This window comes from Tamandua tetradactyla, chromosome 1 (assembly GCF_023851605.1).
Source record: "Tamandua tetradactyla isolate mTamTet1 chromosome 1, mTamTet1.pri, whole genome shotgun sequence".
Classification (NCBI taxonomy): Eukaryota; Metazoa; Chordata; class Mammalia; order Pilosa; family Myrmecophagidae; genus Tamandua; species Tamandua tetradactyla.
The window spans coordinates 225,516,937-225,540,762 of record NC_135327.1 but is presented as its reverse complement, the minus strand read 5'-3'; the positions used below and the strand labels follow the sequence as shown (position 1 = coordinate 225,540,762).

The 23,826-nt window shown below is 36.5% G+C and overlaps 1 protein-coding gene across 1 annotated transcript in view; it reads left to right on the top strand.

The window, feature by feature from the left end:
• Positions 1-23,826, top strand: part of GPR158 (G protein-coupled receptor 158) — a 486,825-nt gene that overhangs the window by 47,571 nt on the left and 415,428 nt on the right. Inside the window, exon 2 of the mRNA XM_077153523.1 lies at positions 995-1,100. Coding sequence (XP_077009638.1) covers positions 995-1,100 — 106 coding nt within the window. The remainder of the gene's footprint in view (positions 1-994; positions 1,101-23,826) is intronic.

Genomic DNA, 23,826 nt, shown 5'->3' with positions numbered 1-23,826 from the left:
AGTTTTTGGTGTGTAGAGGGGAGAGGATCTTGAAAGTTTGTTCTTATCTTTAGATAATGTTTATACTTTTACTCAAGTTTGGGAAAAACTACATGGGAGAGCTTAGGCCTCCAGGGCCCAAGACATAGAATATTTATTTCAAAATAAAATTCAGGTGTGGCAGTTCAGCATAGGACAAATATTTCTGCTGCTTTTGGTGCTGCTAGTGGTGGTGGTGGTGAGAAATAGAAGGGAAGGATCTTAGGAAAAGGTTGGGAAACTGATTGAAGAAAATGGGGGAATTCTAGGCAAACCTGTAAGTTTTTTTTTTGCAATTTTGCTTTTGCCTAGCTCTGATTTTGTGAGTTCCCTTTCTTAGTGACTTTTCTCAAGTGACTAAGTGAAATGCAGTGTTTTTGTTTCCAGCTTTAAAAAGAAAAATATTAATCAGCACTTCTGTAGCTGAGAAAAATTTACATATTTGGTGTGCAACACAGGGAAGCTGAGGAGCTTTAAAGTCCCTGGAATAGAAGATCAGAAGAAAGAGATGTTTATTTTTAGACACTGCTCTTCTCCAGTAGTCCCCCAGCCTCCCTACCCTTCTGCCCTGCAATGGGAAGTAAGAATAGAAAGTAATCATATGAGGGCTTTGCTTGATTTACTTTAATAGAAGAGGCAGTGGGAGCAGGTATCATTTCAAAGTTAACTTTGCTATCTTGTCTGGAGCAATGCTGTCTGGAGTTCAGTCAATCAGCAAATATTTATCGAGCACCTATTACTACTAATGTGCCAGGCTAGGAGCTGAAGACAGAACAGTAAATAAAACCAATACTTGTTGATTCTGTACTATCGCGTCTCTGTGTTCACTTGGTTTATTTACGTGAATATGAGTGAGGAATTTGAAAATATTTAGTCCCTTCTTTCTGCTAATTTGTTTGATTCCTAGAGCAGAATATAGTTAGAAGTTGTAAAGGCTCAGATTAATTTGTTCTTTCTATCTTTTTCTGTTTTTAAGGGGTGTCATGAAAGTTGACATAAATCTTCAGAAGGTGGACATTGACCAATGTTCGAGTGATGGCTGGTTTTCAGGAACTCACAGATGCCACCTTAACAGTTCAGAGGTAAGAAAATAAAAATAAAATCCTCTGAAATGAAAAGTTCAGAGATTGTTTGCTTTTTAATATATTGTATTGTGTGGGTAAGTGAACAAGCTTCAAACAGGGGGAAAGAATCTCTGTATGCAGGTTCCAGTGTTGCCAAATCAACTGAAAGAAAGAGGAGTAGAAAATTAACCTTATGCAGAATAATTGTTGATTTGAAGACTAAGAGAAGGCTGGAACCAAAATTAAGTCTAAGGTTTGGCTTTAGTTAAAGGCCGACCCTATTCTTCCAAATGTGCTGGAAATTAAAAATAGCTATGAAGTGAAAAACCAGTCCAAGGAGGGCCACCCAGGTTTTGTGCACAGTTTCACGAAACATGATGCTCGCTGACGCGTTGGTGGTATTCATTCAGATGCACTGCCGTCTGTTAGAAAAGCAATGGAGAACTGAGGCAGGCCGATTTTACAAACAAAGAGAAAATTGTATACAGGGTTCTGTGTTTGTGTGTCTTTTTCCACTTTTTAGGTCCTTTCTGTGCTTGATTTAATGGGACTCTGGTTGATAAGGAACAAGCCTAGAGGTCATGCTTCTGGAAATCAGATTGTAATTTGTCTTTTATAGTTCCAGAGTTGAAATGTGATGACATAATTTCTTTCTCAGTCACCTGTCTCTCAGATCCCAAAAGGCTATGAAACATGAGTACAATAAAGTTCCTCATCTTCAAGAAATATTTGGGCAATTGTAACTTTGATTCTATGAATTTGTGAAGAAAGTCAGCTTGATTTATTTGAAATAGCAGGCATAGTGCCACAAACGCAGCTACTTTACAAGTTTAATTTGATTTTTGCCATTACGTGAAAGATGGTTGTATATAGTGCAATTTCAAGAGAGGGAATTTTAAATCAATAAACAATAAGCACATTTTGTGTGTTACACAAACAAAAAACAGGTACATACACGCACATGTACATGGATCCTTGGGTATCCATGTACATGTGTCCACCATGATTACCATGTCCACACTCTACCACACAACCCTTCCATAGATAACCCATATACCGCATATCTCCACACTCCCAAAATAGCCTCCCACAGTGCTCCACGTCTCCCCAACACCACACAAACACCCCCAGCTAGCCTCATGCCCCTTACCACAATATCCCTTAACCCTTCCTCCTCATAAACCCTGTCGAAATCCCCCCCAATCCATCTCACATCCCCACCATACCTCCATGACCCCTGCTCCATCAGCTCCACACACAATCCCACACAGTGCATGCATCCTCCACACCCCTCCCACATCCCTCCACACCCCATGCAGCCACCTACAGCTGCCTCTCGCTCCCTACACATCCCTCAGTGATGTGTGCACCTGCTTTAGGTTTATCAGTCCAGGAAAGGAACATCCTCCTTCTGCCTCCTTTCTGGTTTGCTATTATGGTTTTGAACATTTCTAAGTTTCCACTTCCTTTTGGTTGATTCTGGCATTTCTAAAGGTAAGATTTTCAATCATCAATCTGTTTCAATTTTAATCATCACCAAACTTTAGTCTGGTTATCCTGTCCATGCCCATGAGATATGGCCACTGAACTTTGTCTTTTAGCCAGAGTGGAAGTTTTTCTGCATGGGTATTGTATTGTGGATATTGATGTATGTGGCCTTGCTTCAGTGAAGTGCTCCAGGTTGGTTCAATAAGCAGCCTGTCTAGAAATAAGGAGATATTTACTTTTCAGTTTGTTACAGTTGCTGCTTTCATCTACAATCTTGGTATAGTTTTTTTGTTTCCTTGTAGCACATTTATTTATTTAACTACATGATCATATCAGAGGAGGATTCTCCTTTTGGAGGATTGATGTTTTCAGTGCATTGAGATCATTAATTTTCTGGGATATGCGTCTTTCAGAAAATTTTGAAATTGTTATTAACTTATTTCAAGAAAAAAATATCATTCTCTATTCAGATTAAGAAAGACCAGGGGCTGGGATAGCAGTAGGGAATGGGGTGTTAATGCTTTAATTATGCAGTTTCTCTTTGGGGTGATGGAATAGTTTTGGTAACCAGATGATGATGCTGGTAACACAACATTGTAAATGTAATCAACAGCATTGAATTAATATATTTGAATGTGGTTAAAAGGAGAAATTTTAGATTTTATATCGTTACTAGAATAAAATTTTTTAAAAACCCATAGGATTGTACAATACAAACAGTGAACCCTAATGTAAACCATGGGCTACAACTGATACTATAATTATAATAATATTCTTTTATCACTTATTACAAACATACCACACTAATGCAAAATGTTAATAATATGGAGGCTATGTGGGAACTGTATTTTCTACATGTTTTTTTCTGCAAACCTACAACTTCTCTAATAAAAGTAGTTGAAGAATGATTAAAAAAAGATAGGTTGAAATTTTAGAATTATATTTGGGAACTTTATTTGACTACTCTTTAACCACTGGAAAACCATATTCCACAAGACAACAAGCAGTCAGAGAATTCTAGGAATCTCATCTGAAAATGTTTGTGAAAGAGGTTTAATGATCAAAAAAGTAACATCAACATACGTTGGATCTAAGAAAATGCTTATTTCTACTTGGGTGCTAGATTCTCTCTCTCACCCCTACCCCTCAACACTGGAGTTAGGGGAAGGAGGTCTTTGGATCCTGGACTGGGCCAGGAGGCCCTTGGTTTGGTGGGCCGCTACTGGAGCTACCCAGGAACTCCTTGTGCCATTTTGTTGGGCTTCTTGTAGGTTGCCTCACTGATTCTGGTCTCCTGAACACCTGCAGCTCTTCCCCACACCATGCTCCCTCTATACAAGGAATTAAAAGGAGATTCCTTGTACAGTTCCTTTCTAGGACCTTTCACTGGTGGGGAAAACAGGAAGAAAAATCTCTTATTCAGGGCTTTTTTGGTCTGCTCTGTGCTTTCTTTGTTCTTTGTCAGAAATTTCCTTTTCCTAACTCAAGGATCACTGTGTCAACTGGCTTATTTTAGTAAGGACTTAACCTGAGGATTCCGGGATCTGTTTTTATGAATATCTGCATCATTTGGAAGAGACACTCAGCATGGCTTACAGTAGGATTTATCTTGCTAATGTTTAACATTTCTCTCTTTTCAATACTAGAAGTTACACATTTCCAAGTTATAACTGAGGCAAATTTTTCACTTCAGAAATTTTTCTGGCATATTGACTTTTCAGCCTCCAGGGTATGTTAAATCAGAATAGCAGGTCTAATGCTGGAAATTAATACGTGGTCTGTGACCTGTGAAGAAAGCCTCAGGTGCGTTTTGGAAGGGCATGGAATGGTATATGAGGAAAATCATTTCTCAGTGGGTTTATAAAGAAGTGTTGTCACAGGGTTTTGGAGGCCACTATGTGCATTTGGCTGGTGTTGCAAAACAGAATCGGAGTCTATACCCTGAACTGGATGGTGGGATTATTCTGGCTAGCTTTAAATGGGTCATTAAGGTCACAGTAACAAGGGCTCAGCACTTTTTTAGTAGTCATTTCAATAGTTCTTGACCCATTTTCCTATAATTGTTTGCTTTGATTATACAAAATCCTCTCCTACAAAATAGTTTATTAAAAACATTAAAAGGAATTGACATTAATTTTTGTTTTTAAGGTTTTCTTTTGCATTGTCTTCATTATAAGAAATTTTAAAAATCACTATTGGAAGTGGGTGATATTAGGATAGTAGCCCTGAAACTTTTTTGATTACATTTTTTTTTAGTAAAAATGCTTTGATCTACCCCCAATTCTGTAAGTTTTTAGTTTACCAAATATGTTCACCTTTTACTTATATATTCTCTGTATTATAAATCAAAAACACAATCATGTTAGGTAAAGATGAAATAATAATTTAAAGTAACTTCCATTATTATGTAAAATAATGATAATAGCTTTCATAAGAAGAATATGATAGACTGATTCCAAATTTTTGCAAAATTTTGGTGATCACGTTATGATCAAATATGCAGCACCACGTTTGAAAATCTTGGTTTAATTTTCAGCAATGCAGTGATTCAGAGGTCTCAGAGTTCAGTTTATTCTTCTATTTGGTTTTAATATATCTGTCATAGTTGAGCAAAGATGCTTCACAAGAATCTGTCAATCCAAATTGAAAACAATAAACTGCATTTGTTAAATTATGATGCTCATTTTTCAGTTTCATCTACCAGTTTTATACAGTTTCTTGCAGATGTACAGCTAATGAATTTTCATCTTACCTAGTGTTCTGGTTTGAAATGATTTATTAGAAATCATTTAGAAAAGCCAAGTTTTAATCCTAATCCCATTTTGTAAAGGTAGCCGTTTCTTCTAATCCCTATTCAGTACTGCATGTTTGTGACTATAATTAGATCATCTCCCTGGAGATGTGACTCAATCAGGAGTGGTTGTTAAACTGGATTAGGTGGAGATGTGTCTCCACCCATTTGGGTGGGTTTTAATTAGTTTGCTGGAATCCTATAAAAGAGGAAACATTTTGGAGAAAGCTGGAGATTCAGAGAGAGCAGAGAATGCTGCAGCACCACGAAGCAGAGAGTCCACCAACCAGCGCTTTGGAGATGAAGAAGGAAATGCCTCCTGGGGAGCTTCATGAAACAGGAAGCCAGGAGAGAAAGCTAGCAGATGAATGCCATGTTCACCATGTGCCTTTCCAGATGAGAGAGAAGCCTTGACTGTGTCCTCCGTGTGCCTTCTCACTTGAGAGAGAAACCCTGAACTTTGTCGGCCTTCTTGAACCAAGGTATCTTTCCCTGTATGGATGCCTTTGAATAGACATTTCTATAGACTTGTTTTAATTGGACATTTTCTCAGCCTTAGAACTATAAACTAGCAACTTACTAAATTCCCCTTTTTAAAAACCATTCTGTTTCTGATATATTGCATTCCAGCAGGTAGCAAACTAGAACACCTAGTGTTAATTAGTCCCTGGAAAACTAACTGGAAAGCTAAGTAACTTAATATTAGGGAAAAGGTTAAAAGTCCATTGACAATCTCCAGGTGAAATATTTTTAAACAGGTTAGACAATTTCATTTTCAAGTTTAAATTGTAAGGCTGTGTGAGCATGTAAAGCTTTTGGAAACAAAATCACATAACACTGCAGATATTTCCAGATACCTGTTTTCAAAATGCTCACTACAGAAGACTTTCTCGTGGATTGTTGAGGCCACTTTTAGTTTGAAGTTGTTTATTATGTAAATTTTTGAAAATACGTACTAGATAAACACTCCTGACAACCACTTGTCATCACAGAACAGGTAAGCAAATTTTGAACATTTGCCTTTTATTTTTTTAATAAAGAATGGTGCATAATGAATCTTTTAAGTTCAGAAACAGGTACTTAACTTTGAGGTAATCAGAAACTCTTTGTGTGGGAAATGATTTTTGTGGTCACGTGCAGTCACACCCAGTATGTAAGTGTTTTACAATGTTTAAAAATATTTTGCAATTTAAAATAATATTTGCTCTAAACCTAAGTGGCCAAATGTAAATGATGGTAAATTGAAATTTGGATGCATTCGAAGAAATGGAGTAACCGCTGTCGATATTTTTGCCTTGAAACCCCCAATTTTCCCTCAGGATACCTTGAGTGCTTTAGCAGATTTGTGGTTATATGTCCTGTGTACTGAATAAGGGCATAAATGTCAATAGAAGTCCAATATGTTTGTAAAGCTTAATTATTTCTTATTTTTGTGTAAATGTTAAATAGAAATAAAAGCTTTTAGTATTTTGTCCTCTCGTTCCAATTAATCTGTGTGTACTGTGCTTTGGCTATACCTCAAACCAAAGGTTACCTTTGGTTATCAGATTCTTGAGGGTATCGGTTTCACTGTTCTACCCAGAATCACTGGATTGTTGTATCCTCGACTCAGTTATTGGCTTCATATCATTTCAAGATTGTTTTTTAGTTACTCTTCTTTTCTACTGAATGTATTAGATCAGAATCTGTTTCTGATTCCTTACTGCCCCATTAGCTGTACATTAATGAATCTTAAAATATCTTTTTAAGCGATTGAGTGAAAACTACTTAGAAACAGAGGTATATGAGTTATCTTGTGACTGCCATCTCACCATTGCGCCTCTTTTCTCTAGAAAGGTCCTGCTTTACAAATCTTATTAATCTCCCTCTAGAACTGCGCTGTCCAATAGGTGGCCTCTAACCACGTGTGCCCACTGAAATGAAATCCAACAAAATTAAATAAAATTAAGAATTCAAGTCCTCTTTCACCCGAAGATGATTTTAAGTGTTTAATAACTACATGTAGCTTACGGCTGTCATACTGAAAACTGTAGTGGTGGCACCACTCTAGAATCTGGTCTAGCTCATAGTGTCGTTAGGCCACACAGATAGTTGAAGCTTCTCAAATCCCTAAATATTCTTGTACAATTGAAGAGGTAGCATTGCCTTTAAAGGCACTATGGGACTTTTAAGGACAAACTCAAAATTAATTTTGGCTTATGCAAGCATTTCTATGTTCTACTATTTTAAATCAACTGAAAATAAATAATGAGAAGCTTGTAACTATTTTTAATGCTATTATTTCACACTGAATACTGTAAAAATCTTCCAGTAAGTGGCAAAATATTTACATTTCTATTGTGTCTGTTGCCAAACTTTTTCCTAGTCTTTCTACCAGGACACAATCTGGTTATTTAACATAAAGTCACACTCCCCTATAGGACTATAGAGTAGTGATCAGGGTCCTTCGGTATCTAGTACGCACTTGACACATTTGTGGAATGAATGGAACAAGCCCACTGTTGTTACGGGGTCTCCCTGTGATATATTGCCATTGCTGTTGGTTTCTCCCACTGGATTTGCCCAGATTAAAGCTAAAATTTTTTCCTTCATGGTAGCTCTGTAGATATTTGAAGATGTTTATCATGTACCTTCAATGTCTTCTTGTTTTTTCAGGCTAAATATGCTCTGGCCCGGTCAAGTATCCTTGCTTTGTCAGGCTTATTCAAGGGGCCATGCCTCTGCTATGTGGCTCGCTGTTTGTTTTCTGAATTGGGAAACTCGAACTGGCTTTATTACTTTTACACTGCCTTTCCTCCCGAAATTAACAACAACAACTACAACTATATTTTTCATTATGTTATTGCAAGTTATTTGGTCTAGAAATTTTGGAATTGTTCCAAAACTGGGTTAGGATTCATTGTCCCAAATGAACGAGGGTGTCTAATAAGTTGGTTAAGGGAAAACTGGATTTCTGTTTCAGGGAAAGATGTTTCTAGCAACTGAGCCAGGAGTTTACCACCATCCTGTGAGGGTGAAGTGGGTAGGTGATACATGTTTCCTTTTGTCCAGTTGTATATTGGGGTCTAATTAAATGTTAGACCACTGTTTCTTTCTTTCTTTCTTTCTTTCTTTTTTTAACATTTTGTTTATTGTTCAATATAACATGTATACAAAAAAGCAATACATTTCCAAGTACATTTTTGAAGTAGTTATAGAACAGATTTTGAAGTTTGGTAAGGGTTACAGTTCCACAATTTTTCATTTTTTCTTCTAGCTGCTCCAACACACTAGAGACCAAAAGCAATATCAATATGGTGACTCAGCAGTCATACTCATCTGTTAAATTCTCTCTTCTCTGTTATACTCCTCCTTATCTTTTTTTTTTTGTGAAAACTAACATATATACATAAAAGCAATAAATTTTAAATTATATCACAATAATTAGCTGTAGAACAGATTTCAGAGTTTGGGATGGGTTACAATTCCACAATTTTAGGTTTTTACTTCTAGGTGTTCTAAGGTACTGGAGACTAAAAGAAATGTCACTATAATGATTCTGCAATCATACTCATTTGTTAAACCCTACCTTCTCTTTATAACTCCACCATCACTTTTGATCTTTCTCCCACTCTTTAGGGTTATTTGTGCTATGCCTGTTATAGCTTTTTCATGTGGGAAGGGACTGTTGATAATATGGAATAGGGGGATGGAACTAGTTGATATTCTGGAAAGGCTGGTCCCTTTGCATTTCAGGACGTATCTGGTCTAGGGACCCATCTGGAGGCTGCCTGTAGGTTTCTGGAAAGTTATCCTAGTGCATGGAAACTTTGTAGAATCTTATATAATGCCCTAGTTATTCTTTAGAATTGGTAGGAATGGTTTTGGTTGGAGTTTGGCAATTATGATAGGTAGCAATGTCAACTCAAGCTTGTGTAAGAGTGATCCCCAGAGTAGCCTCTTAACTCTATTTGAACTTTCTCATCCACTGATACCTTATTTGTTAAATTTCTTTTCACCCTTTTGGTCAGGATGGCATTGTTGATCCTGTGGTGCCAGGGCCATGCTCATTCCTGGGAATCATCTCTTATGCCACCAGGGAAGCTTTCATCCCTGGATATCTTATCTCACATAGGGGGTTGGGCAATGATTTCACTTGCAGAGTTGGGCTTAGAGAGAGAGAGAGAGAGACCACATCTGAGCAACAAAAGAGGTCCTCCAGAGGTGACTCTTAGGCCTACCTATAGGTAGGTTAAGCTTCTCCACCACGTACGTAAGCTACACAAGAGCAACCCTCAAAATCAAGGGCTTGGTCTATTGATTTGGGTGTCCTAATGTTTGACACAATATCCTGGGTTTCCCCTGCGGTAAAGTTTAATAGTTCCATAATTTTTCTCCCATCCCTCAAGGGACTACTTTTTAATTATCTGCTTAATATACTCTGGGGTGTATCCGGGCATTACATTAAGTTATACAGGATTAAAGGCTTCTCATTCTTATTCTGTGCTCTCTGTGTTTGAATTGTTTAAATGATCTATCCAGACAGGTTGAGTTAGATTATGTGCTTCAGAAAACTTAGATTCAGGGCAAAATAAACCTTTTGTCTCAGAGAATAGGTGATGTTCTAAAATACAAAGTCTTCCTTACCCCTGTATTCTGAATTACCTTATCTTGACCTAGTCAGCTTTGTTCTTATTTCTAAATACCAGGTGATATATATATATAAAAAATAGTCTCTCAAAATCTAGAAATAACAATTATCACTCTGGACTAAGTATGACTGCTATAAGACTTTATAATCTAGGCCCCAGTTTTCTTGTAAGTATTTTTAAAATAAGATCATTGTTCTAGTTTGCTAGCTGCTGGAATGCAACACACCAGAGACAGATTGGCTTTTAATAAAAGGGGATTAATTTTGTTAGTTCTGCAGAGGAAAGGCAGCTAACTTTCCACTGAGGTTTTTTTTTTTTACGTGGGAAGGCACAGGATGGTCTCTACTGGCCTTCTCTCCAGGCCCCAGGGTCCCAACAACTTTCCCCTGGGTGACTTCTTTCTGCATCTCCAAAGGCCTGGGCTGAGCTGTGAGTGCTGAGATGAGGAATGCCGAGCTGCTTAGGCTGTGCTATGTTGTGCTTTCTCATTTAAGCGCCAGTAATTAAGTCAAATGTCCTTCATTGCAGCAGGCACACCTCCTAACCGACTGCAGATGTAATGAGCAACAGATGAGGTTCATACCATTGGCTCATGTCCACAGCAACAGAACTAGGTGCCTTCACCTGGCCAAGTTGACAGCTGAATCTAACTACCACAATCATGCAATATTTACTCTTTTGTTTCTGGCTTATTTTGCCTCATGGAATGTCCCGCAAGTTCATTCACATCATTGCATGCCTCACAACTTCACTCGTTTTTGTAGCAGCGCAATGTTCGATCATTTGTATACACCATCGTTCACCAGTCTACTTCTCAGTCAGTGCATCTTTCAGCCACCTCCATCTACTGGGCCTCATGAATAACATCCAAAGTCAACAGTCCATCAACACTTTCAATTTTAGATAATTTCATTGTTCCCAAGAGAAAGATAGCCAATAAACACACCCTCCCCAAACAGAAAATCAAGACCTCACCTTAACTCTTGTCTGTCCTCTCATTATGTACCCCTGGTGTTGCTGTGGTGCTCTTGATATTTTCCTGTTAAAGATACCCCATAGTATGCAATAGCATTTCCCCCCTGTACCCCCATATTATATACACTTTGTACACGATTCATGCCTTTGCAAGGCCACCATTTCTAACACTGTCTCATGCTATGCAGCTCTGAGCTTTATCCACTTTTCTCCAATTAGGTATACTGGGTTCTCTGTTTGAGGTCCACCTTAAAGGTTTGCTGAACTTAACTCTATTCATTCTTTTTCCCATGATGATGATTAGTATGCTATATGCTTTCTTTGCCAAATTTTTATGATAGGGTATTTGAAATTCATATTTCCCTCAGTGATTGTTTATTTATTTGTATCTGCTATTTGTGAGGCACTGTTTTTGGAGCTGAATATAGAGTCATGAGCAAGACAGAGGAAATCCATAATTAAAGAAAAAAATTATTTCATTCCAGAGGGAAACAGAGAACATAAATATATGTCAATGAACTTTGACTGCCTTTTTGTACTAACACTATAAAAGGATTAAAATATCATACATTAGTTTTTGAGACATGGAAATGAAAATGCCTGTCATAAAAGACAAGTTTTCATGCATTTTCCACATATGAGAATGTATCTCTTGGGTTGGAAAAGAACTTTATTTTTTTCTAATTCTACCTTAAATAATTAACCTAAGAAATTCAGAAATTTGCATTAAATAGACTACTGCTATCACTGATCACAGTACTTCATGTTATAATAAAAATTTCAAAGCCATTTATATATACAACAATAAAGAATTGGTTAAATAAAGTATGATACATCAAAAAATAGCATATTATATCACTATTTAAAATGATGATATTATTCTTCATTTCTTGACATTTTTCTATGATATAGATTAGGAAAAGGAGCAGATGCTCCAGTATGGTTTAGGGATTAATATCAGTTTGGGGATATAGAGAAAAGTGAGATTATATGAGAAAGTCTTTCTGTAATGTAGATGAACACAGGCTTCGTAAGAAGCAGACAACTTATGTTTGAAGATGAGCCCTTTTAATTTTGGGAAATGTAATTTTTAACTACAGAAATTGTGTTCAAGGAAATTTGTGTAAACCAGCTCATGATTTTTGTAACTTGAGTGGATTAAAGGGGAGAGGACATGATAGTCTTAAAATAAAACTGCGATTTTAAATGTAAGTGCTACCTCTGCCTAGAACTTGTAAGAAGTGTGATGTTGGGAAGAAGAGGATGGAGAAAGGGAATCAGTTTGAAGAACCTTGAGGGTATTTATAAGAAGAAGGCAGATGAATTGGTATTCAGAGACTCGTTTCTCCTTTCTGCTGCCGTGAGGATAGCTAAGGCAAACAAACAAACAACCCAGAATCGAAGGCAGCTGGATGACTTGGATAAATCCACAGTAAAGACAGAAGGGTTTCACTTTTTCTGTTCAACTGAATAGACTTTATCAAAATCTAAAAAATGCATCTTATTAATATTAATAATAATAGTGACTGCCTATTTAGTAGTGCTTACTTTGGGTCCAGAATTACTCTAAATGCTTTACATGTGTTAACTTAATCATTATAGTCTCCATTTCACAGATGAGAAAGCTGGGTCTGTGGTGGTTAAATAACTCACCTATGATTACACAACTAGTGATTGGCAGAACTGGGATTAGAATCCAGATTTGTCTGATTCCACAGCCTAGGATTTTCTTAATGACTAGGTTATACTTTTTATATTCTAAAAAATATTTCTGGTAACATATAACCAGAAAAATTCATTATAATATTAGAAATAAGCATGCATGGGGGGTTTTAGATTATAAACTCCTCTTTACTGGGGGAATTGGGTAGCAGAGGTTATGAAGTGGCACCTTCTGAGGGATGGCACTTTAAATGTCGTGTGTGGGAATGATATTAAGTAATTGCTGTGAAAACCCTGCTTCCCTCTCAGTGAGGAGGGGATTTGAAGTTCTCTTTTCTTTGGCTCTGGTTTTGTGTTTAAGACCAAGGTGGTAGACACATTAGGGAATGATTGAATGAGTTGTTGTTAACTTGGAGTACAGATTGTAATAAGCTGTTATATAGCTTTATTGGTGACTTAGTGCTGGTCAGAATGTTCATTTGTTCTTTGAATAATGATATAGGAGGCAAATAGATAAGAATAACAAATTCATTGAGAATGAAAATCAGAGAGTGAAAAGATATTGCCAGACTGGAGAAATGGACAAAACTCTCTCAAGATGAAACTTAATAGAAATAAAGGTAAGATCCTGAATATCAATCAAAAACCTATCTATTCAAGCCCAGGAAGAATGATAGTGGTTAATTGTAGCACGTGAACAATATTTAGGAAATGGGTTGAAAGATCAAATGCGTCAACAGATGGTGGGCCTGCAACGGCAATGACGTTGATGCAAAAGCCAGCCTGGTCTTATGTTGCTCTCTGGGTCTGGGGAGGTTCACATTTTACTCTGTCTAAACTTAGCAAAAAAATACCTGAAACAGTATAACATGTTTCAGTTCCCGTACAGTAAAATGGACACACACAAATTGGAACCCACTCAGAAGAGAAAATCAGTATTCTGAAAGACTTTGAAATCTTCTTGTTTGAAGAGTCAAAGAAATTGGGGATCTTTTTCTAGAGAAAAGGAGACCCATGGAAGGTCTGATAGCTGCCTTCAGATATCAAAACAGCTACTTTGTGGATAACTGTTCTTTTTCTCAAAGGCCCTGGGGGTTAGGCTGTGACTTATGGGTAAATCAATAAGAATTATAGAAAGCCTGTTCAGCTCAATCTAAGGAGAAAATTAACAATAAAAATTGTTAAAAAGAATTGGGAATAGATGTATTTTTAAATAAGAGATTGTAAATTTGGATGTCAGAGTTATTCAGTACCGCGTTGCCAGGATGACTGGGTGGTGAAGATGCTGTAGGCTGTAGTGTATTCAGGAAATAGCGAAAGGTATCACTTAGAATTTTGCTGGGCTCTTAAAAACTTCATGTAACTTTGGCTTTGTACTTGGGCTTAAGTATCTCTGCAACCTTGATATTTTGTATTTCTCGGATACTATAAAGGAAACCAGTTAAAGGGGCTTCTATAGAAAAATAACCCCCTTCATTGCCCTTGCAACAGTACCTTGCATTCTTATATTACATGTGGTTGTGTCTCCCAAACCTAAGATTTTCTGATTTTTCTGTTTGATAATAATAAACCAAACTATTATTTGTCATTGCCACCTTCATTCAAGCTAGCTTATAGGGTTTGATTTCCAGTTAAGTGCTTTGGAGAAAGTGTTACAGGATGGCTAAATTTTGATGAAAGTGAGAAGGAAAAAACAAGAGATGTTCAGTTGATTTTAGGTTGCTGATCTGGGATTTGTCTGAGCCAGAAAGGAGGTAGGCACCATGCGGGGGCTGCCACTGATTTTTTTTTTTTCTTTTACTTAATATGCCTCTTTTGCTTATGAATGAATCGGATTAGGAGATAAACCCAGATTCCAGCTGCAATAACATGGAATTTGGTGTCTTCTCCTGATACTGTTTCCTGTACATTCCATGTCACTGGATTGCATCACCAACCTACTTACACCTACACTGATGGAATATTAGGCCCTTTGAAATATTTGAATTAGAATGCACAAATGCAGAGGGGGGGTACTATCTGTCTGTCTAAAGGATTCACGTGAAATATAAAACTGTTAAGTCTTGAAATAATAAGTGTCTACTTTATCAACTTTCTGCACTACATAAAATGTTAAAAAAGATCTTATTTATGAATTGCGTAGGTAAAGGCACTTTGAATAATATTTTATTAGGCCATCAGTTTAGTAACTAAGTTGTCTTTTGCCCAAGCTTGAAGATTGTGTGATCCTCAAAAGCGAAGTCTTCCTTAAATATAAAGTTTATTTTTCATTTTTCAATCTCTGTATAAGAAAGTATGTGATAACAATAAACAAGTTATGTAATAACAATAAACAAGTTATAGTTATTTAGTACTTAACCTGTTAGGTAGTATTTTCTGATGAAGAAACTAGCTGAATTATTGGAGGGTCTTTATAGGTGAATGATCAGACAACAATTGATGTTGAGATGCAAGATCTGAACTTTTACTTCTTGATCCAAGCAGTTGTGAGTGAGCACCTTTTGTGTTCACAGACAGATTTTCAGAGAATGCCTGGTCAACAAGCTCTTTTTCTCCTGGGGGGAGAAAGGTAGGAATGACTTCCACTGCAAGGGTGAATCGGTAGCAGATGAGAGAGCTGTGATGCTTTGGACACTCATCTGAACCAAGCTCAAGCAAAGATGACCTGAGATGTGGGGTGCGGCCTTTTGATACTTGCTCTTTCATTTTAGATCATGAGATGTTCAGACAGGAGTATTAACGAGGGGTCCAAAGCTTTTTTACCTTCACCATTGGGCTCCCGCAGCTTCCTTTCAAGCCAATTTTGAGGTTATTACTGGTTCAGTGGTTTTTGCTCCCTCCATTTTTTAAAGGTTGAGGATCAATTTTCACCTTGCTTACTGTGATAGTCAGTTTTACGTGTCAATTTAGCTAAGGTATAATTCCCAGTTATTCAATCAAATGCTAATCTGAGTGTTGCTATGAGGGTGTTTTTTTTTGTTGTTGGATGTGGTTAACATTTACCATCAGTTGAATTTAAGGATAGGAGATTATCCTCCATAATCTGAGTGGGCTTGGCCTAATCACTTGAAAAGCATTAAAAGTAGAAATGAGGTTTCCTTGAGCAACAAAAAAATTTCTACTGTGGACTGCAGCTACAGTTGTTGCCTGAGAATGTCTACCCTGTCCTTCCTAAGAGCCTGCCCTAGAGAATTTGGACTTGTCTAGACAATCATGAAAGCCAGTTATTTATGGAACAAATATCATATGCATATACATTTAAACATCCTGCTCTTCTGTTTCTTTGGTGAAATTCTGACTTGCCAAATTCAAGAAAACTGGTAGTTAAGGAAAGATGATTTATCAAGAAAATAAAATAATTGTTCTGTGGTTTACTTTGTTAGTGTTTGTACTCAAATAGGTTGTAAGAAAAAGCTGAGAAGGAAAACATGGTCTCTGGCAATCCTGAAGTTCCACTGAAATCTAAAATGTACAGAAGACATCTTTAAATGGTGATGTTTGGCTTTTTTTTTTTTTGGCAAATTGTAATATTTTAAAGCTTTGAGATTCTTAACTTCATTATAATCACAAGCTGTTAATATGTAATTCACAGGTCCTATATATCTTTAAGATAAGTGTGATTTTTGACATGCACATCTGTGAAAAATGTTTTTGAAAAGCCATTTTAGTAATGGGGACAGAATGTTAATTAAAGAGACTGGAGTATGGAAAAAATGAGGAATAACGTTTCTTCAACTAGAGTGTATTTATTGAGATATTAACTATAAGAATCAGACAGAGAACCTTATCCTGTCTTGTGAAATTTAAGTGTCCTTGTGGATGGTATCTTCCAGGCCTCTTTGCTACAAGTATTTTCATCGTCCTATTTTTTTATTGTATATTGATAAAGAGGAGACATGAAACTGAATTGATTCATAGGCCATTAAAATATACAGTGTTCAATGCTGTACGCAAAGTACTGCCACAGAGAATCTTTAAGTAATTTCGTCCTTATTTTATAGTAATGTTTTAAAGGCCCACTTACCTTTTTTCAACCTTCATCATTTATTTTTGGATTAAGTTTTTATTTGTTACCATCTGGATTGAGTTTTTATTTGTTACCATCTAATATTGGTATCATCTACCAATATTAATCTCCTCTTTTTGACCAACTACAGTACCACTATGAGTTATAATAGAATGGGGCCTCTTAAAAATATTATTGATCCTGTCCAAGGAGCCCAGAAATATCAGAGTCCTATTTTGGCTTTGCCATCTTACTTGTGGCAAACATGTGCCAAGGAAGCAAAAGATAGTCATTCATAATTAGTTTTCTGAGAAAAGGAATTCATCCTATTAATTCTGGATCTCAGATATAACTAGAGCTGTGGGTTTTCATCTTTTGTGCTCACCCACCATATATGCTTACTAGTTTGGTCACTCACTAATTTAGTTTTTTCAAACTTTTAAGGCCCCTGATCCCAGTTGATAAATATAGACACTTCATAAGCCTGGAGATTCTAACATTTGTTTCCCTGGGGCTCGCTTCCCTCGTTGAGCATCATTGCCTGGCCATGACTGACAGGCTGGTATTTAGCCTTGCAGTGGTTCTGCACATGGGAGCTAAGCTAACAGGTATACTGGAATCTCACTTGAGAGGAGAATTAGGTAGAGAGGAATCAAGGAGAACTGATCTAATTCTCTGGTTGCCAAAATAAATTTCTAAGAAGATGTGTCAAGCTCACAGGCACATGTGAGTTTTTTTTGTTTTGTTTTGTTACCAGGGGCCCCTTCTTGTAGGTGTGTGAGTAGAGGCAACAGCAGTTTATTGCCAGTGGGTATTCTTCAGTGTATGGCAGTGACTTTTGGGGTTATAGGAATGGTATGAACAGGATCCAGGGTATAAGGTACATCTCCTTGGATGGAGGTTAATGAGGGCTGTGCATACTGTCTGCCGCCAGCTGAGAGGGTGGAACCCATAGCCAGCAGGGACTTGAATCCAGATCAGAATGCAGGAAATAAACAAATGTGTATGTGAAAGATTGCAAGGGTACAAGGATGCCAAGGAATCTACTATGTTTATGGTCATATATAAATCATTCTTGCAGTCTAATCATTGCTGACTACAAAGCACCTAAAATGCTGCCAAGCTTCTCTATGGCTTAGGATCAGAAAAGCAGCTGAGCCTGATGATTGGAAATTTGTAATATATGTATTGGGGTTAGGATGGGCTCGGGCAAGGCAACTTACTTGCATGCACCAATGGATTTGAACTCAAAGTATGAAATTTTCCTTACCTTTGCAATTCAGGTAGAGAACATCTGATGTTATACGAAGTTAGTGAACAGGTTTGGAATATATAGCTACATTTATAATGGTTCCAATCAAGGGAACAAAAAAAACCCCACCTCTACCTATTAAACTTTTGCTTTTGTCATAATCAGTAGCAGAAAAATTGCTACTTGTCCAATTCTAGATTTGAGAAGCAATCACAGTGTACAGTGAGTGCCTGAGGGTGACTTTTGGGGGGTTAAATATAGCTTTGCATCATTAGCTTATGTGGGAAAAATCCCATTATGACAGCAAATCAGATCTAATCTGGCACTCCCTCAGCTGCAATTATATAAAATATGGTGGAAACTTGTCAAAGCTTTCAGTGAGAAATGAGGCTACTGGTGCTTTGCAGCCCCCCCCTGGAGCACAATGAGAATCGTGTTGCTTAGCTACAGCCCTTGGCTGATTTAGAAAGCTTTAGACTGTATGATACAAGAGTTAAACTCCATTCCTTGATGTTTATTCCCCCTTAAGATAAAAAACCTTATTTACCACTTTTTTTTTTATTTTTTGCTATCTTTTCCAAGTTGCTCGTGTGTTTTCATCCAAGATGGGCTTCAATTTATTATTATTTCTGCCTCCCCAGGGTTTATAATTGAGTGAGAGCGAGTGGGTGGATGATGATACGAACAGAAGATAAACTATTAAAATAACTTGAAAATACTTTTGCCCTCAAAGAAATGTACAAGTATCTATTTCAACAGTTTTTTGTCATTTAATGTCATTGTGTTTCTGTCCCTCTTCTTTAGATTATTCATACTTTGGGTTGTTATTGTCTTTATACGTGCCTAAGATGAGCAGTATTTAATTACATTTTTGGATTTCAAAATATAAACACATATAGGTATGTGGAAAGGTATAGGGAACAGTGAGTTTAAGAGGAAGAGTGAAATTGGTACCAAAAACCTTTAAAAACAGGAGGATTAAGAGAAAAAACAAAAATGAAAATACACAGAAGATGTAGTGCAATTATCGTACATCAGATAGAAAAATAATTGTGTAAATGAGAAAATGTTTGTTGTGTGTCAAAGCCCATGTTAATGGCAAAAAATATTCGTGGACTCATAAGGCTGGGGAAACCCTACAAGCTTCTGGTTCCTGCTCAGAATGCAGAAAGGCATGTCTCTATCTTCTAAATACGTAGAAATCCACTTTACTTTTGTACCTCCTCAGAAAAGAGAGCTGTCCTACAGCAATACTTTGTATTATTTCACCAAAATTATTGTAATGAAGCAAAACCATGACCTAATCTTGACTATGTAATTATTTCAGTAGATTTGACTTTTGGCTCATCAGTACGATCTTCTGTTTTATGTACCCAAAAGCTGATTTTCCTGCTGGTGTCGACAATTTCATGCTCACCTGGATGAAATTAGTTAGAGGTGGTTCTGTATTTTCATTTGAAAGTAGGATTGTGGATAATTGTTTCTTCTAGCTTGGCCCTATTAAAATTCTAGTTTTCCTGAAGCCCAGAATTTATAGACTTCTATGTTGAGTCACCCTGCTTGTGGGCTGTCTTTGTATGCTGCTTTCCAAATCACCTTCATACACAACTTTTTAAATATGTTTGTCTAATGCAGCCATTATCTAAGTGTGGTCCTGGGACTCTAAGGGTTTTTAAGACTATTTCTAAGGGGTGTGTGAAGTTTAAGCTATTTTCGTAATAATTTTAAGACATTATTTGCCTTTTGAACTCTCGTTTTCTTACAGATATGCAGAAATGATATAACAGCAAACTAAGTACTGCAAGTTATGAGAATCCAGTCATCTTCTATTAAGGCAGATGTTAAAAGATTTGCAAAAATGGAAACCAATGGTACTCTTGCTATTTTGTTTTGGTAAATATGAGAAAAAAATTTCTCATAAAATTATGTTAGTTGTGTTAACATATTATGGTTTGATCATTTGTTTAAATGAATTAATAAATGTTTTTAAAATTTCTCAGTTTTAATTTCTAATATGGGTAAATATTGGTGGATGTAACCCATACAAACAAAATCTCTTTGGGGTTCTTGATAATTTTCAAGAGTATGAAAAGACCCTGAGACCAAAATGTTTCAGAGACCCCAGTCTAGGGCCCTCATTAGCTACTTCAGTAGATTTCCAGCATTTCTTCATTTTCTGGTTCCAGTGCTTTCACTCTGTCTCTGACAGACTTCTACAAACCCACCTTCCTTGTATCTCTCTGCTGAGATGCCGCTGAGCTCAATAATGCCATCAGAATTGGTAGCTGACACAAGGACAATGGTTCCATCAATTTAAAACAGCCATCTGTCTAAAATGCAACCTCCAATATACACTTGATATGCATTTCTACCTGGGGTGAATGAAATATAGGTAAAATATTTATGTGTTAGTTTGCTTATTAGATAATTTGAATGAAAAATAAACTTTTAAGGTCATTATTTTGACTTCATTTTTTAAAACCAAATTTGGCCAGAATGTCAGAGGATGGAATATATGTATTTTACCCTTCAGATTTTCAAACTGGAATTTTAAATGTAAATTTGAAGTCATTTACATGCTAAGATATGTAGAATTGTTTAGAAATCTGCAGCCCTAATTAAAGACCATTTTGTCTTTAGTGCTGTTTATTAATAGTAACTGCTGAATTATTAATAATTCAGGTATTTAGTTACTAGTTAGAGGCATATTCAGGGAATGTCTCAGAATTTTCTTCTGAAGACGCATCTGAGATTTTACTCCTATCATTGGAGTAAATCAATTAATAGATTGTGAATTCAGTAAGCATAGTCTTTGATGCACAATTTAAGACATTCTTAAGACCAAATGAACACCATGTTATGCTAAGTGAAAAATAATTTAGTATTTTATTCCTTTGTTAAACTAGTTCAGAGATTCCAATGTCCATTTTATTTCTAAGTGCAAGACTTTACAGAGGTTCTTTAAGCAGGTGAGATATTTGATTTGCAGCTACCACAATGATATTTTATTACTTCAACCATAACGATGTGTGTTTTGGAATTAAGGGTGGTTTAAGGAGTGGGAATAGGGAGAAATGAAATGCTGTAGCTTCTCTTGTCCGTCAGGGTTGATTGGATCTTGAGTTATCAAAGTACTATGTAGCCTGAATCTGGTAGTATAGTATGGGGCCTTCCCTTTCCTTCACTCCCACATCTGGTTAGTTGTGAAGTCTTGTCAATTCTGTAGCAGCATCTCATGAATCTGTTTTCTTCTCTTGTTCTTGTATAACTGACTTAGTTCTAGTCCTAATTACTACTTGCCTGGACAGTTGCAATAGATTATCTTCAGTTTTATTCCTCTCCAATTCATCATCTGCACTGCTGCCAATGCGATTTAAAAAAATATATGATGATCATACCATGCTAGAATTTTTTCTTGAGACAGTAATTCATAGTGGTTTTAACTATGAATTCCAGATGCCATGGTTTCTTAATTTCTCCATGCTTCAGTATTCTTTAAAATGGGGAAAAATCTATGATGCATGTAAAATGTTTTGCATGGTGCATTCTCTATAATTGTTAGCTCTTCTCCATAGTGCTTTGCTTGAAATATTTGTATTTATTTATTGATATCCATCTTCTGTGCTAGACTGTAGACTCTACTACAGCAGTTTTGCTTACCACTGTATCTCAAGGACCTACAATAAGGGCAGCGAATATTTGTGGTTGATTCCTTAATGCTCATCAATGACTTTCCTTGGATCCTTGGATAAAGGGCAGCTCATAGATCTGGCTTTTTAAATCTAAATTACCTCCCATTCTACAAACCCAACCACTTGGCTTCCACAATACGCCATGCTCTTTTATGTCTTCCTGCATTTATTTGCACACACGATTCCTGTAGGATGATATGTTATTTCCCACTTTGGCCCTTGACAGACTCTTGCTTATCAGTAACTCTGAGCCCTGGCTTCTCTGAATTCCTTGAAGTCTATTCTTTGCCTCAGGAAAAGCTGATCATTCTTTCCTGTGTGCCATGATAGTATCTTGCACACATTTTTCTTATCACACCTGTAATGCTGTACTAAAACTCTTTGGTTACTATTAATTGCACTTATTGCATGCCAGCCCTTTCACTATATCATCTGTGTGTGTACATATGTATACAAATGGGTATAAAATTATATTTAATCTGCAAAGCAGTCCTACAAAAGGCCTATTATTCCAATTTTATGGATAAGAAAATTGAGACTCAGAGGTATTAAGCAATTAATAATTAATCTAAGGATACATGTCAGTGAAGAACTTGGACAGATCAGTTACAGCTGCAGGATGTCAGGAGACAGGGATTATGACCTACTTATTATACTCCGTGAATCCTCACGAAGTATAATCCTCTTGTGGTGTCATCTCAGGTATGATATTACATTTAGGTAGTAGAGTATTTCTGTAATCGAAGGTCTCATCATTATATACATCGATAAGAAAGATTTAGGCACATTCTACCATAGCTTGCCAGGTACTCTAACTTCCTTCAGTGATATAAAATGGCAGGTAGAGCCTTCCGAGTACCTGAAAACTTTCTCAGATATTCAGATTTGAGGCCTATAACTTTAATTTATTCAACACTTTACTTCATTTAGCTTATTGCAAGCAGTTGTAGTTAAAAATGAATAAAGCTTCAATTAAAATTAATGATTTTAATTCTTATTAGGGAAACTATTATCATAAATACTAAAATCAACTATTGAGTTAGAATCAAATTAAAATCTGCATATGCCATATTGATTTAGCTGTGTGCTTCAGTTTCTATTGTTTTCCGTTTGTGATTGATGCATTTTGTAAAAAGAGTGTGAAGAATTCAATGTAGGTGGCTCTACAAATTGACTAGTGATTATTCTCAATTCACCACTGTCAAGTATTTTTTCATTTATCTAGATTTGAAAAAATGAATAAACACATGATGATTTGAAAAACTTCATGTCTTTTTTTTGACATATAAATAGAGTTTTATAAATATTATTCAGCTAAATCTATATAAAAACTCCTCTACCGCCAACCCAACAGATTAAAAATTAGGAAAATTTTCTTGACATCAGTTTTTCCATTTACATAAACCTATAATTAGAAAAAACTTAATTTCACCAATTAGCCTTTACTTCCTCTCTTCCTTCCTTTGCCCTTTCTTATCTCTTTGCCTCTTCTATTTCCTTCATGTCCCTCCTTTCTTCTCCCTTCTCTTCCCTTCCCTCCATCTGTATGTCTCTCCCTCCCTCCTTCCCTCTCCCTTCCTGCCTTCTTCATTCATGTATACTCTCACTCTTTTCCTGCCCTCCTTCCTTCCTTTCCTCCCCCCCTCCCCTCCCCTCCCTCCTTCTCTCTCTCTTTCTGAAAGAAAAGCGAAGGCTAGAAGCTCAGTTTTCATTATGTGTTGGGCCAAGAAATAGCATAATTTGGGCCAAGGTCCTAGGAGTTCCAGGCATTCTAAGGGTAGTGGTTGCATTTATTTTAAAGTGGGATTATTATTTTAGCATCTGTTAGTTGAGAAAATAATTTAATAATTCAATAATTTGGTATATCCTAAATTGTAACAGCTTTTATATACATTTGAAAAATAAGAAATGGTCAAGCTATGTTTTGTATTTAAGCTAGAATGATTGCTTTGTGTGGTTTGTTGAGCTTTTTGATCTTCTTGCAATAACTCCATGACTTCATGGAGGTTTATGGATCACAGTCTTACTGACAAAGAGATTTTGGATTTACTTTCTGACACATTTAGTTCTGCTTTTATAAAGGCACGTGGGCCTTAAACCCATCACACCTAATCAAGTCAAGAATAGAATTGATTAGGACTCAGGATCTGGCGTTGAGCATTGTCATATCTAATGTCAGTCTAGCAGGAAATCTTCCTTCAACCTAGAAATATATCTTCAGAGCACAATTGCATTTGGGTCTTTCGT